This window comes from Sphaeramia orbicularis, chromosome 24, assembly GCF_902148855.1.
Source record: "Sphaeramia orbicularis chromosome 24, fSphaOr1.1, whole genome shotgun sequence".
Classification (NCBI taxonomy): Eukaryota; Metazoa; Chordata; class Actinopteri; order Kurtiformes; family Apogonidae; genus Sphaeramia; species Sphaeramia orbicularis.
The window spans coordinates 40,713,565-40,729,963 of NC_043979.1; the positions used below are offsets into that span (position 1 = coordinate 40,713,565).

General features: G+C 30.7%; 1 protein-coding gene across 1 annotated transcript in view; it reads right to left on the minus strand.

The window, feature by feature from the left end:
- Positions 1-1,865: 1,865 nt before the first annotated feature.
- slc22a16 (solute carrier family 22 member 16) overlaps positions 1,866-16,399 on the minus strand; it is a 69,165-nt gene continuing 54,631 nt past the window's right edge. Inside the window, exons 6-8 of the mRNA XM_030128775.1 lie at positions 7,931-8,040; positions 4,550-4,649; positions 1,866-2,345 (exon numbers count right to left, since the gene is read on the minus strand). Of these exons, the coding sequence (XP_029984635.1) occupies positions 2,169-2,345; positions 4,550-4,649; positions 7,931-8,040 (387 nt within the window). The 3' untranslated portion in view covers positions 1,866-2,168. The remainder of the gene's footprint in view (positions 2,346-4,549; positions 4,650-7,930; positions 8,041-16,399) is intronic.

Here is a 16,399-nt window from a genome sequence, read left to right on the forward strand (position 1 = left end):
AATGTAATCAGATGTATACTATAAATCCAATTTGGTATGAATTCAACCAATAGTTTTTAACTGATACAGACATGTGAAATGTCGCTCATAATAAGTAAATGGGAAAAAAAAAAAAGATTTCAAAAAAATTCAGAAAAAAAATTGGAACTTTGACCTATTTTTTCAAAAATGTAATCACATCTATTCTGGGTCACTGGCAATCAATAAACCCAATTTGGTATGAATTCAACCAAAAATGTTGCTGCTACAGACATGTGAAATTTCGCCCATAATAAGTAAATGGGGAAAAAAAAGATTTAAAAAAAAAAAAAAAAAATCATGAAAAATTGGAACTTTGACCTACTTTTCCCAAAATGTAATCAGTTCTATTCTGGGTCATTGGCAATCTATAAACCCAAATCGGTATGAATTCAACCAATAGTTTTCCTGATACAGACATGTGAAATTTTGCCCATTATAAGTAAATGGGGAAAAAAAAAACATTTTAATTCATAAAAATTTTTTTAACTTTGACTTATTTTTCCAAAATATAATCACTTTTATTCTGGGTCACTGGCAATCTATAAACCCAATTTGGTATAAATTCAACCAATAGTTTTCCTGATACAGACATGTGAAATTTTGCCCATAATAAGTAAATGGGGAAAAAAAAGATTTCAAAAAAATTCATGAAAAATTTTTTGAACCTTGACCTATTTTTTCCAAAATGTAATCACATCTTTTCTGGGTCACTGGCAATCTATAAACCCAATTTGGTATGAATTCAACCAATAGTTTTCCTGATACAGACATGTGAAATTTCGCCCAATATAAGTAAATGGGGAAAAAAAATAAAAAAATAAAATTTTTTTTAACTTTGACCTGTTTTTCAAAAAATCGAATGAGACCAATTCTGGGTCACTTGCAATCTTTAAACCAAATTTAGTACGAATTCAACCAGTAGTTTTTACTGATACAGACATGAAATTTCACCCATAATAAGTAAATAGGAAAAAAAAAAAAAGATTTCAAAAATTCATAAAAAAAAAATGTTGAACTTTGACCTATTTTTTTCCAAAATGTAATCACATCTATTCTGGGTCACTGGCAATCTGTAAACCCAATTTGGTATGAATTCAGCCAATAGTTTTCCTGATATAGACATGTGAAATTTCGCCCATTATAAGTAAATAGGGGGAAAAAAAAAAAGAAAAAAAAAAAATTTAAACTTTGACCTATTTTTCACAAAATGTAATGAGATCATTTCTGGGTCACTGGCAATCTATAAACCAAATTTGGTATGAATTCAACCAATAGCTTTGCTGCTAGAGTGTTAACTCCAAACTTTTTTCTATGTTTTAGTGACAAAAGCAAAAATTGCATCATGAAAATGTTTATATCTACAAATTATCCTTTAAAAAATGAGAATAACATGGACAACTATGAACAAACTGAACTTTATTTAACAAAAAAAAAAAAAAAAGGCGCAATTACAACTTGTATTACAACTTCCAGATCCCAGTGAATCTACGAATACAGAAAACATTTAGTAAAAGGCAGAATATTGTTAAAACTGCACTTACTTCTCTTAAGACTTTTCAAGTTGGTCATATTTGTTCATGTTATTCGCATTTTTTGTAAAAGGAAAGCCTGTATAATATAAACATTTTCTTGTAATTTACCTTTTTTTTGCACTAAAACAAATGTAAAATTTTGGCGTTTTCATTATTTTTAGGTAATTATGTTGGTATTTTATTGATCTGAGCCACTTGAGATCATATTGGGATAAACGTAGAACCTGAACTAAAATGATTAATATCTTCATTGTCATTTTTGCATTTTACAAATTCATTCCACGGGCCGGATTGGACCCTTTTGTGGCCTGTTTTAGCCCACGGGCCGTATGTTTGACACCCCTGACTTGATCTAGTCTGTCTGAAGGCGACGTCCTCCTGCTGGTCACTTTGAGGAACAACATGTCGACAAAACACCCATTTGAGTCCGTTCTGATCGAAGCCCTCTCTCGTTCTCTTTCAACAATCCACTAAATCAATGATGTTACTGTTTTCGTACATTTGGCATCCGTCTCGTCTGCTCTTTTCCTTCCACTCTCTTTTTTTTTTCCGTTACACATCTGTGTTTGTCTTTACGGTTTTCCAGCCGCCTACGACTCCGGCTTTGGCGTCATTTTAGTTCATCTCCAACCCGTCTTCGGCATCTTTATTGCCTAGGGTTAACTTCTTCTCCTTGGCCGTGCGTCCCAGAGCTTCAGCTTCTTCCAGGGTGGTTGTTAGAGGCTTGCCCAGTGTCTCTGGTAACCATAACGTCAGGACTCCGATGACAAATGCCAGGATTCCTACAATCAGCTATAAAGAGGTCATGGTGATAAAAAAGAGGGAAAAAATGGGAAAAAGTTAGTAATGTTTGGCAGCGTATCATGTAAAACTGCCACTAAAAGAGGCAGCATAGGTTTTCTTTGCAATTAAAGTGTCTAAAAATGTCTTTTTTGCCAATTCTTTTGCTGATTTTTTTTTCAGGAAGAACTTAACTTTCAATATCCGTCCATTAATTCTCATTATTATAAATAACATGTGGTTCCAGGCACAACAAGCCCCGCCCCTCACACGTATTGTAGCTTATTTTGGCATCGATCCAGCTGATGTCATCATGTCTATTCGTGTGTAGATGTCATCATATAAGTGTGCCAAGTTTGATGTAAATTGAAAAAAAAAAAAAAATTATGTTTTTATAGAGATTTGAAATTTTGCTCGTTATAAGTAAATGGGAGAAAAAAATAAATAAATCATAGAAAATTTGAACTTTGACCTACTTTTACCAAAATGTAATGCCACTATTTTGGGTCCCTGACAATAGATAAACCAAATTTGGTATGAATTCAACCAATAGTTTTGCTGCTACAGACATTTGAAATTTCAGCCATTCAAAGTAAATGGGGGGGGATTAAAAATTCATTAAAAATTTGAACTTTGACATACCTTTTCCAAAATGTAATCAGATCTATTCTGGGTCACTGGCAATCTATACACCAAATTTGGTATGAATTTAACCAATAGTTTTGCTGCTACAGACATTTGAAATTTCACCCATTATAAGGAAATGGGAAAAAAAGAAAGATTTTAAAAATTAACTAAAAATTTGAACTTTGACCTACTTTTACCAAAATGTAAAGACATCTATTCTGGGTCACTGGCAATCTATAAACCCAATTTGGTATGAATTCAACCAATACTTTCGCTGCTACAGACATTTGAAATTTCACCCATTATAAGTAAATGGGAAAAAAAGAAAGATTTTAAGAATTCATTACAAAATTTTAACTTTGACCTACTTTTCCTAAAATGGAATCAAATTTATTCTGAGTCACTGACAATCTATAAGTCGAATTTGGTATGAATTCAATAATCAGTTTTGCTGCTACAGACATTTGAAATGTCACCCATTATAAGTAAATGGGAAAAAAGTGAAAAATTCATTTAAAAAAATAATTTTAACTTTGACCTACTTTTACCAAAATGTAATGACATCTATTCTGGGTCACTGGCAATCTATAAGCCAAATTTGGTATGAATTCAACAATCAGTTTTGCTGCTACAGACATTTGAAATGTAAATAGGAAAAAAGGGAAAAATTCATTAAAAAATTTAAACTTTGACCTACTTTTCCCAAAATTTACTCACATCTATTTTGCATCACTAGCAATCTATAAACCCAATTTGGTATGAATTAAACCAATAGTTTTGCTGCTAGAGTGTGAACAAACAAACTAACTAACTAACCAAACCAAAAACAAAAGCGCTTGCCTAACCATTGGGCGGGGGGGGGGGGGGGGGGGCTAAAACATTGTGTTTTAGTAAAAAAGAATGAAGCGGACTTGAAGTTTTTCGCATATTTATTATCAGAAACAACTGTAAATGTCCATAACAAAACTTTTTAGATTGCAGAAATAAATAAATAAACTTTGAATAATAATAATAATAATAATAATAAATGAACAAATAAACAAACAAAACAACTTTCAACTATCTTACATCTGTTCAAACATGCTTTTTATTCTTGAACATTCAGTATCCATGTTGTGGCTTCATATTTTTTGTTATTTCCAGGCGTTTTTTAGCCTGTGTGGAAGACTCTGTAATAATAGTAATAAAGTCCCACATTGCTGCCATAAAGTGGTATATATTGTTGGAAAGCTCGGGATCTCAGCTTTCCGATGCCGTTTGAATTTTGTAGATAGCATAAACGGTTCAGGAGTTACATTAATTTGAATGCTGTAAAATGCAAAATGTAGCGCTGGAGAGATTGTCGTTGTTAAAGGGTTAAACAATATTTTTTTTTTTTTTTTTTTTTAATAATCTTCTTATTAGGACACATTTTCAGTCCACACACCCTCTCAGCATAGGTACAAGCATATGTCCAATTTTCCAGTTTAAAACAAAAAACAACAACTAGCAACAAACAAAAACTTAAACTAAAACAAAAAAAAAAAAAAGAAAAAAAAAAAAAAGGAAAAGTCAACATGATGTACTGGACAGGTGCATGCGTACTGTACCTGGGGCAGATAGACCCAGACGTCGGCCAGATACACACAGAAGGGGGCGACCACGCTGCCAACACGACACATCATACTACCACTACCCACCGCCAGAGACCTGGAAAAAAAAGACAACAGGGGCCAGATGGTGGTTACGTTATGGTCAGTATTCACTATTAGAGGACAACACTGTAAAAAATAAACAAGTGGACAAATGAATTTGTTTTCTCTACTTTCAACAAGATCGTCCTGCTGTCTCCTACGTCCTTTTGACAGAGAAATGTGTGTTTATACATTATATTAACTCTTAATCAGCCCTGAGCATTGTAAAGAGGAGTTGATAATATTATTTATTTTGTTTTTTTTGTTGTTGTGTGTGTTTTTTTTCTCTTTTTGGGGGGTTTAATAGGTTTGTAGGTTTGTTGTATAATTTCTTTGTTATTTTATTTATATTGTGTCTGTGTGGTTCCTTATGTATAATTACATGTTTATGAAAATGCACAATATAAAAGATAACAAGTGGAAAAGTAAGCAGAGATTACTAGTACCCCCTGCACTTTGGCCCCCCTGCTCACTGATACCATGCCTACCGAGGGGTTATTTTTGAGTCTTAACTTTCAATCTTGTCAAAAATGTTTCCAAAATTTGTAAAAAAAAAAAAAAAAAAAATAATAATAATAATAATAAAATAAAATAAATAAATAAAATAAAAACATTAAGAGAAAGGCTCATGTGTTTGTGTTTTGCTTTATTCTGTCTTTTCTTTCAGTGGTGGGTGGGAATGGATAATGGGTTGTTATAGTTCATTCATAGAAGCCGTTAAATTAAATAGGTTAGATTAAAATTGTTGCTCTCAAAATACATTATATAAAGACAACTGTTTATTACCTTTTACTAGAACACTTGGAAATATTGTACATGAATGAAAGAAAGAAAGAAAGAAAGAAAGATAAACAAATAATTACTAAATAAATAAATAAATACAAACATACATAGAAAGAAAGGCTCATGTGTTTGTGTTTTGTTTTATTCTGTCTTTTCTTTCAGTGGTGGGTGGGAATGGATAATGTCTTATTATAGTTCATCCATAAAAGCCATTTAGGTTAGATTAAAATTGTTGCTCTTAAAATACGTTGCATAAAGACAACTGTTTATTAGCTTCAACTAGAACACTTGGAAATATTGTACATGTTAGATATTAGCATGTGTGTATGAAAATCCAATAAAAAGAATTATTTAAAAAAAAAAAAATTGTGTCAAATTTGAAAAGAATCAGGTGAAAAGTATAAGAGAAATGGGTTGGACAAATGTTCAAAGTTGAAATTTAAAAGATAATGTGGAAAAATAAATAAATTAAATAAATAAATCAAAAATTGAGAGAAAGGCTCATGTGTTTGTGTTTTGTTTTATTCTGTCTTTTCTTTCAGTGGTGGGTGGGAATGGATAATGTCTTATTATAGTTCATTCATAAAAGCCGTTAAATTAAATAGGTTAGATTAAAATTGTTGCTCTCAAAATACGTTGTATAAAGACAACTGTTTATTAGCTTCAACTAGAACACTTGGAAATATTGTACATTTTAGATATTGGTATGTGTGTATGAAAATCCAATAAAAAGATTTATTAAAAAAAAAAAAAAAGTGTCAAATTTGAAAAGAATCAGGTGAAAAGTGTCAGAGAAATGGGTTGGACAAATGTTCAAAGTTGAATTTTTAAAAAAATGTGTGAATAAATAAATAAATAAATAAATAAATAAATAAAAATAATAAATAAATTAATTAATTAATTTATAAATAAATAATGCAAAAATTGAGAGAAAGGCTCATGTGTTTGTGTTTTGTTTTATTCTGTCTTTTCTTTCAGTGGTGGGTGGGAATGGATAATGTCTTATTATAGTTCATCCATAAAAGCCATTTAGGTTAGATTAAAATTGTTGCTCTTAAAATACATTGTATAAAGACAACTGTTTATTAGCTTCAACTAGAACACTTGGAAATACTGTACATGTTAGATATTAGCATGTGTGTATGAAAATCCAATAAAAAGAATTATTTAAAAAAAAAAAAAAATTGTGTCAAATTTGAAAAGAATCAGGTGAAAAGTATAAGAGAAATGGGTTGGACAAATGTTCAAAGTTGAAATTTAAAAAATAATGTGGAAAAATAAATAAATTAAATAAATAAATCAAAAATTGAGAGAAAGGCTCATGTGTTTGTGTTTTGTTTTATTCTGTCTTTTCTTTCAGTGGTGGGTGGGAATGGATAATGTCTTATTATAGTTCATTCATAAAAGCCGTTAAATTAAATAGGTTAGATTAAAATTGTTGCTCTCAAAATACGTTGTATAAAGACAACTGTTTATTAGCTTCAACTAGAACACTTGGAAATATTGTACATTTTAGATATTGGTATGTGTGTATGAAAATCCAATAAAAAGATTTATTAAAAAAAAAAAAAGTGTCAAATTTGAAAAGAATCAGGTGAAAAGTGTCAGAGAAATGGGTTGGACAAATGTTCAAAGTTGAAATTTTAAAAAAATTGTCAAAAAAATAAAATAAAATAAACAAAAATAGTGGTAAAGAACATATGTGTCAAATTTGAAAAGAATCGGATGAAAAATGGGACAGAAAAATATCTCAGATGGGCAGAAGGACAGACGGAAGGACAAAGGAGGGGGTTTAATAAAAAAAAAAAAAAGTGACATTAAACAGTGAATTCATACATTATTTGCAGATACAGATATAAAGTGGCTGTCGTGTGTAGATTATACTGTAGTTTTCTGAAGAATAACGACTTTAAATGCACTCAAATACGTCCACTCTCCTTGCATCCTAATCTGTTCATGCAGCTCTTGGAAATACTTGCAGTTATGGCTAAACACATGTTTTATGAGGTCATAACCTTAACCTTTGACCTTTGCTTTCCAAATATAGCCCATTCATCCTTGAGTCCTGCTGAACATTTAGGTCAGCCGCTCTGTGGTTTAAACATAACCCACACCGACCAACTGACAAACTGTATATGCATTTAAGTGTGTGTTATATACAGCACATAAATATATAGAATTATAATAAAATCATACATATCCTATATTTTCCTCCTTTTTTCTGTTGGTGCCACTGATTAGCTCTATTTCAAGGTTTTGGTCTATATTAACCAGGGGGTACCAGAGGAAAACAAAGTAAAAATATTTTCTACCTCCACCCATTCATGGATGTGATCAAAAATAATGACCAGTATCCTAGTTTTTAATCAACTTTAATGACAACTGACAGAAAAAACTGGATATTTTAACGTATTAGCACAAAAATATTTCCAAATGAATGTGAAGAAAGTTAGAGGTTTGATACGAGGAAGGGTCTTCAGATGAAACGAGGAAGACTGTGGTCCTGGGTCTTACCTGATGATGGTCGGGTAAAGCTCACAGGTGTACAGGTAGATGAGTCCGAAGGCGATGGCGATGGCGAACTTTCCCGTCATACTGAGAGCGATGGCCAGCGCCTCGATCTCCTGTGGGAAAGAAAACAGAAATAAACGACTGACAGTGGACAAATACTTTCATATCCTATGAAAAAGGGTTACTTTAAGCGCCAAAGTTCAATACTGCAACATCCCTGAATGGAACAGACCATAACTCCAGATAGAGTAGCCAAGTGTTGTTTCCACCTTCCACCAATAGATGGCAGACATGTGCCTCTTCAACCCTAAAACCATTTCAGGGCACGTTTCTATCCAAAGCGAAGACGAAAATCCAGGAAGTAAGTAAGCAAAGTTTATTTACAGTAAGAAAAAGTTTATTTATTTAAGAAAGTAAAGTTTATTTACAGTAAGTAAAGTTTATTTATTTAAGTAAGTAAAGTTTATTTACAGCAAGTAAAGTTTATTAATTTAAGTAAGCAAAATTTATTTACAGTAAGTAAAGTTTATTCATTTAAGTAAGTAAAGTTTATTTACAGTAAGTAAAGTTTATTTATTTAAGTAAGTAAAGTTTATTTACAGTAAGTAAAGTTTATTTATTTAAGTAAGTAAAGTTTATTTACAGCAAGTAAAGTTTATTTATTTACAGCAAGTAAAGTTTATTTATTTAAGTAAGTACAGTTTATTTATTTAAGTAAGTAAAGTTTATTTACAGTAAGTAAAGTTTATTTATTTAATTAAGTAAAGTTTATTTACAGTAAGTAAAGTTTATTTATTTAAGTAAGTAAAGTTTATTTACAGTAAGTAAAGTTTATTTAAGTAAGTAACGTTTATTTACAGTAAGTAAAGTTTATTTATTTAAGTAAGTAAAGTTTATTTACAGTAAGTAAAGTTGACTTATTTAAGTAAGTAAAGTTTATTTACAGTAAGTAAAGTTTATTTAAGTAAGTAAAGTTTATTTACAGTAAGTAAAGTTTATTTAAGTAAGTAAAGTTTATTTACAGTAAGTAAAGTTTATTTATTTAAGTAAACAAAGTTTATTTACAGTAAGTAAAGTTTATTTATTTAAGTAAACAAAGTTTATTTATATTAAGTAAAATTTATTTATTTAAGCAAGTAAAGTTTATTCAGTTTTAGTTTTGATAGATACGTACAGATTTGGCTACTCAACGGCTTGGCTAAAAAGCTACTAAAACTTACCACATTTTACTTTCTACTAATGTTTAAGTTCATTTATTTTAGGATAATATGACGAAAAAAACACAGAAAACTTCCATGTAAATATGTCCAAAATTCGAGTTTATCAAAAGTTACGCAATCCAATATGGCCACCAGCTTGTGATGTCACAACATGCAAATTAGATGAGTACATTTACTCCATTCGTAAACTTTGGGTCAAATCCAATATTTTTGTCATTTACAGAATGACTTTATCCCGAACCACTTCCAGCATACAGCTTTTTACCCCCCCACCCGAAAAAAGGGGAGGCAAGGAGTATTGTTTTTGGTTCAGTTTGTTTGTTAACACTTTAGCAGCAAAACTATTGGTTGAATTCATACCAAATTGGGTTTATAGATTGCCAGTGACCCAGAATAGATCTGATTACATTTTGGAAAAAGTAGGTCAAAGTTCAAATTTTTAATGAATTTTTCAAATCTTTTTTTTTTTTTTTTTCCCATTTACCAATAATGGGTGAAATTTCAAATGTCTGTAGCAGCAAAACTATTACTTGAATTCATACCGATTTTGGTTTATACATTTCCAGTGACCCAGAATAAATGTCAGTAAACTTTGGGAAAAATAGGTCAAAGTTTAAATTTTCTATGAATTTTTAAAATATTTTTCTTTCCCATTTACTAATAATGGGTGAAATTTCAAATGTCTGTAGCAGCAACACTATTGGTTTAATTCATACTAAACTGGGGTTATAGAGTACCAGTGACCCAGAATAGAAGTCATTACATTTTGAGAAAAATAGGTCAAAGTTCAAATTTTCAAAAAATATGTTTTTTTTTTTTTGTTTTTTTTTTTTGTTTTTTTTTTCATAATGGGCAAAATTTCAAATGTCTGTAGCAGCAACATTTTTGGTTGAATTCATACCAAATTGGGTTTATAGATTCCCAGTGACCGAGAATAGATGTGATTACATTTTGGAAAAAAAATTCTGAAATTTTTTACCTCTTTTTTTCCCCACCCATTTACTTATAATGGGCGAGATTTCACACATCTATGAATACATCAATTTTGTTTCAATTTGCTTCAAACTTGGCACATATATGGAGGCAATTGATATGTTGACATCAGCACATGTATAGACATGATGACATCAGCTGGATCGATGCCAAAATAAGCTACAATACATTTGAGGGGCGGGGCTTGTTGTGACTGGCACCACTTATGTAAATCTTGATATCAAAATTGAATATATTTTTTTAAAGAACTTCCGGCACTTAAAGGGTTTTCATAGTCAAAATTCCAACAGTTTGACCTTTGACCCCCAGATGTTTCATCCCATTATCTGCTGACTCTGTTCATAATGTAACTTTTAATGAGAGCACAGATTAAATGGGTGGTTGAACTCAAGTGCTGACCAGACCCTCCTACTGTGATTCTGATTCACAAACAAGATGAACATGATTAACAAGACGAACGGCGGCTGTCTTTGAGGGTCTACTTTTCCAAACACGAACAAATCAGTTTCATGTGGAACGGCGGCAGCGACTGGGTTCTTCCAGGAAAAACTGTAAACTGGGCCTGTTGCTTAGATACAGTCCAGCGGATACCGACAGCAACACGTGTCCTGGAATGACAACGCTAAAGATAAAGAGAGCTGAGCCAATCCAAAGGGGTTATATTTAACCTGCTGGCTGCACTGACATACATACAGTAGTTGTCAACGTCGGGTTCTGTATTTATTAATTACTCTGACATGTGCGGTGTTACAGGGGCTTTACCTGGGAGTGAACAGGGCTGCAGACTAACTGTGTAAACACTGTGTATGTGGAGCACAAAGGGATGTTTGTACAGAAAAATATATGGCTTTTCCGTCCGATCTGAACACTGAATATTTGTATTAGAAGAGGTGGGCAGGACTGATCCTACAGTGGGTGCATTTCACAGAACTGGGAATGAGGACAAATACAGGCCAGTGCAACTGAAATGAAGGTAAAGGTGAGGTCATTAACCAGGGGCAGGATCTTCTCAATCTGTTGGGGGGGGGGGTATGGATGTGGGGGTGTGGTCCGTACATACTGTCACTTACGCTAGTGTTAAACGAAACTGAAACTTAATATGCTTAAACATTCGACTCCCAACTTCTATTGTGATTTTGTGATTTATTCCAGACATGCGATGAAATCTAATTTTCACTTGTTCCTTTGGCAGATTTTTTTTTGCTTAATCATATATATATATATATATATATATATATATATATATATATATATATATATATATGTATATATATATATATATATATATGTGTATATATATGTGTGTGTATATATATGTGTATATATATATATATATATATATATGTATATATATATATATATATAAATGTGTGTGTGTGTGTGTGTATATATATATATATTAGATTAGACTGGATTAGATTAGATTAAACTTTACTGTTGAAGTACAAAGTAACAAAATATAGAAATAGATATAGGTATAGATATAAATTAGATTGGATTGGATTAGATTAGATTAGATTACACTGGATTAAATTAGATTAGATTAAATTAAACTTTACTGTTGAAGTACAAGGTAACAAAATATAGATATAGATATAAATTAGATTAGATTAGATTAGATTAGACTGGAATAGATTAAATTAGATTAGATTAGACTGGATTAGATTAGATTACACTGGATTAGATTAAATTAGATTAGACTGGATTAGATTAGATTAGATTAGATTAGACTGGATTAGATTAGATTAAATTAGATTAGACTGTATTAGATTAAATTAGATTAGATTAGACTGGATTAGATTAGACTGGATTAGATTAAATTAGATTAGATCAGATTAGACTGGATTAGATTAGATTAAATTAGATTAGACTGGATTAGATTAAATTAAATTAGATTAGACTGGATTAGATTAGATTGGACTAGATTAAATTAGATTAGATTAGATTAGATTAGACTTTACTGTTGAAGTACAAAGTAACAAAATATAGAAATAGATATAGGTATAGATATAAATTAGATTGGATTGGATTATATTAGATTAGATTAGACTGGATTAAATTAGATTATATTAAATTAAACTTTACTGTTGAAGTACAAGGTAACAAAATATAGATATAGATATAAATTAGATTAGATTAGACTGGATTAGATTAAATTAGATTAGATTAGATTAGACTGTATTAGATTAGATTACACTGGATTAGATTAAATTAGATTAGACTGGATTAGATTAGATTAGATTAGATTAGATTAGATTAGACTGTATTAGATTAAATTAGATTAGATTAGACTGGATTAGATTAGATTAGACTGGATTAGATTAAATTAGATTAGATCAGATTAGACTGGATTAGATTAGATTAGATTAGATTAAATTAGATTAGATTATATTAGACTGGATTAGATTAAATTAAATTAGATTAGACTGGATTAGATTATTTTAGATTAGATTAGATTAGACTGTATTACATTAGATTACATTGGATTAGATTAAATTATATTAGACTGGATTAGATTAGATTAGATTAGACTGTATTAGATTAAATTAGATTAGATTAGACTGGATTAGATTAAATTAGATTAGATCAGATTAGACTGGATTAGATTAGATTAAATTAGATTAGATTATATTAGACTGGATTAGATTAAATTAAATTAGATTAGACTGGATTAGATTAGATTAGATTAGATTAGACTTTACTGTTGAAGTACAAGGTAACCAAATCTAGATATAGATATAATTATAAAATAGGACAATGAGTCAAACGCTCATAACTGTGATAAATCAGAGGAGAAACTAAGCAACAACTAGAAGGAGAGTCTAGAAACAGAGAAAACAACAGGACAAGTAAAAGGATCACAGAGTAGTAAGAGGAATGAGGAAAGACAAGAGGAAGGAAGGAAGTCATGTACTTTCAAATACGTACTACAGTGTGTGTATTTAAAAGAACTATAAGTAGAACAAGTTGATTTGGGACAGGTACCCACTGATAAAAGAACGACAAACCCAGGAGATGAAGACCACAGCAGCACAAACTGGAACACAGATCAGTGGCAGATGTGTTGGAAATCATGACACAGTTGATAAAGGAAAAAAAACAGAGGACAGGAGGAGTCTGATAACGCTCAGTGACCTCAACAGCTGACCTCGGACAAAACCATCGACCATCGACCATCGACTGACCAGAATGTTGAAGAACTTTAGACGCACTAATCCTATCGATAAGTTGAAATAATTCAAGTAAAATGCAGTTTGGACATTCTTCTGTAAAACTGATTCACCAATAAAAACACATGTAGTTTAACAATTGACAGCGGCTGTAGATGATTTTGTTTATGTTCATTTAACCATAAAGACCCAAACATCCACCACCGACCAAAACCATCCACTGATCTAAATGATTTAACACCTGTCCATACACTAATCCTGTCAATACGTGGAAATAATTCCAGTAAAATGCAGTTTTTCGTCTTCTCATGGTCATCAGATACAGTATGACCCTGTTCAGAGGCTCCATAGTTACAGCACTGAAAAAAATCTAAATCTGACCAAGTGTAATTTTCTCATTTCTAGTTAAAATATCTCATCACACTTAAAATAAGACAGAATCACCTAAAGAGTAAGTTTTCAGTGAGATATAAGAACTGATTTTTGGTCAATAGATCTGGAAAAACCTATTTCAAGAAATCTTACCAAGAAAATTTTCACTTGGTTCATTGGCAGTTTTTTTTTTTTTTCTTAATTCAAGATTTATTTTTTGTTGTTGTTGCTTAATTCAAGATTTATTTTTTATTTTCTTTTTTGCTTAATTTAAGATTTTTGGTCTTGATTCAAGATTTTTTTTTTTTGCATGATTCAAGATTTTTTTTTGCTTAATTCAAGATTATTTGTCTTAATTTAAGAATTTTTTTTGCTTAATTCAAGATTTTTTTTGCTTAATTCAAGATTTTTTTTTTTTTTTTTGCTTGATTCAAGATTTGTTTTTTGTTTTTTTGGCTTAATTCAAGATTTTTTTTGTGTTTAATTCAAGATTTTTTTGTTTAATGCAAGATATGTTTTGCTTAATTCAAGATTTTTTTTTTGCTTAATTCGAGATTATTTTGCTTAATTTAAGATATTTTTTTGCTTAATTCAAGATTTTTTTTTTCGTAATTCAAGATCTTTTTTTGCTTAATTCAAGATTTCTTGTCTTGATTCAAGATTTTTTTTTGCTTAATTCAAGAATTTTTTTGCTTAATTCAAAGTTTTGTTTTGTTTTGTTTTTTTTTTTTGCTCAATTCAGGATCTTTTTTTTGCTTAATTCAAGATCTTTTTTTTTGCTTAATTCAAGATTTTTTGTCTTGATTCAAGATTTTTTTTTTTTTGCACGATTCAAGATTTTTTTTGCTTAATTCAAGAATTTTTTTTGCTTAATTCAAGATTTTTTTGCTTAATTCAAGGTTTTTTTGTTTTTGGTTTTTTTTTTGCTTAATTTAAGAATTTTTTTTTTACTTAATTCAAGATTTTTTTTTTGCTTAAGTCAAGATTTTTTTTGCTTAACTCAAGATTTGTTTTTTTTTTTTTTTTTTTGCTTAATTCAAGATTTTTTTGGTTTAATTCAAGATATTTTTTGCTTAATTCAAGATTTATTTATTTTTTCACAATTCAAGATTTTTATTTATTTATTTATTTATTTTTTTTTTGCTTAATTCAATCAAAAAAAAAAAAATCTGCCAATGAAACAAGTGAAAATTATCTTGGTAAGATTTCTTGAAATCTGATTTTCCAGATCTATTGTCTAAAAATCAGTTCTTATATCTCACTGAAAAGTTACTCTTTAGGTGATTATGTCTTATTTTAAGTGTGATGAGATATTTGGACTAGAAATGAGAAAAATACACTCGATAAGATGTAGATTTTTTTCCAGTGTTGGTGTCCACTGTGTCCAATGTAGCACACACTGTCCAGTGAACACTACATGCAGTTGTACTATGTCATGTTTGCCAGGTTTAGATATACAGTATCTGCATGTGTATTTTACCAAAGAAAGTTAAATAACCTCTGGTATGGGGGGGGGGGGTTATGTCGATGATACCTCAGTGACAAACACAGATAGAACAGAGGAAGAGGACAGACGCAGAACGCTGCTGTTTCCTTTGTCCTCCTTTCAGTCCATGTTGTTGACCGTTCCGTTCAGAGCAGCTATAGAGGTCAGAGGTCATATTTACTCGGACAGTAGAGACCACATGTTTGGCAACGCAAGCACTGCTAATATAGGCCACGCTTCGAAAAAACACACACTGGTTTGGAAATGATCAGTTAATGGAGTTCCAATGGTCGTCAGAGTAATTAACAACACAATGTACCAGTGCAGGGAAAACAGTGTGTACTGATGTACTGAAAAGGCTGTAGGATATATTCTATTAACAAAAAACTTTTCTGAGTACAGATAGATGGAGATAGTCAAGATGATGAATCAGGCTGTTGGATGTTTTAACCCCTTTAAGACTGGAATTATAACAATGTGCAGTCAGTACTTACGACTTGTGTGCAATATCATTCTGTCCACATTTATGCAATTTTGAAATTTCCTACTGTATATATAACTTATTTTATCTTAGGACAAACACATTTATTTATTATTGAAATCTATCATTTTTATGCCGTTTATTCTGTGTATGTTTGCACTGAAGGAGCTGCTCTTAAATCTCATTGTACATGTGTATAGTGATAATAAAGGCATTCTATTCTATTCTGTTCTATTCTATTCTATTCTATTCTATTACAGGCCGCCTAGGTGTCTTTATGTTTTCTTTGCAATAAAAGTGTCAGAAAATGTCTTTTTTTTTTATTCTTTTGCAGATTTGTTTTCAGGAAGAACTTAACTTTCAATATCTGTCCATTCATTATCATTATTATAAATACAAAATGCTTAAAACAGTGTGTTTTAGTAAAAAAAAAAAAAAAAAAAAAACCAGACTTAAGTTTTTAGCATATTTATCATCAGAAACATACGGAAGCGTATTGCATTCAAACACAAAAAAATAAATTCGGCTCTGTTTTTCTGAATTAACGAGATAATTATCTCATAATTACGAGAAAAAATAAGTTAAAAAAAAAATTGGCGCTGTTTCTCTGTGTCAGTGGGACAGTGGTCTCTGATCCAACAGGAGCTCCTTCTACCTGTGCTGCTGCTGTAAACCTCTCGGGGAAGCGGGAAGTTTTTTCCGTTCTCGTAACCGGTTAGGGACCATGGAACTAGTTTCGTTTACAGAACT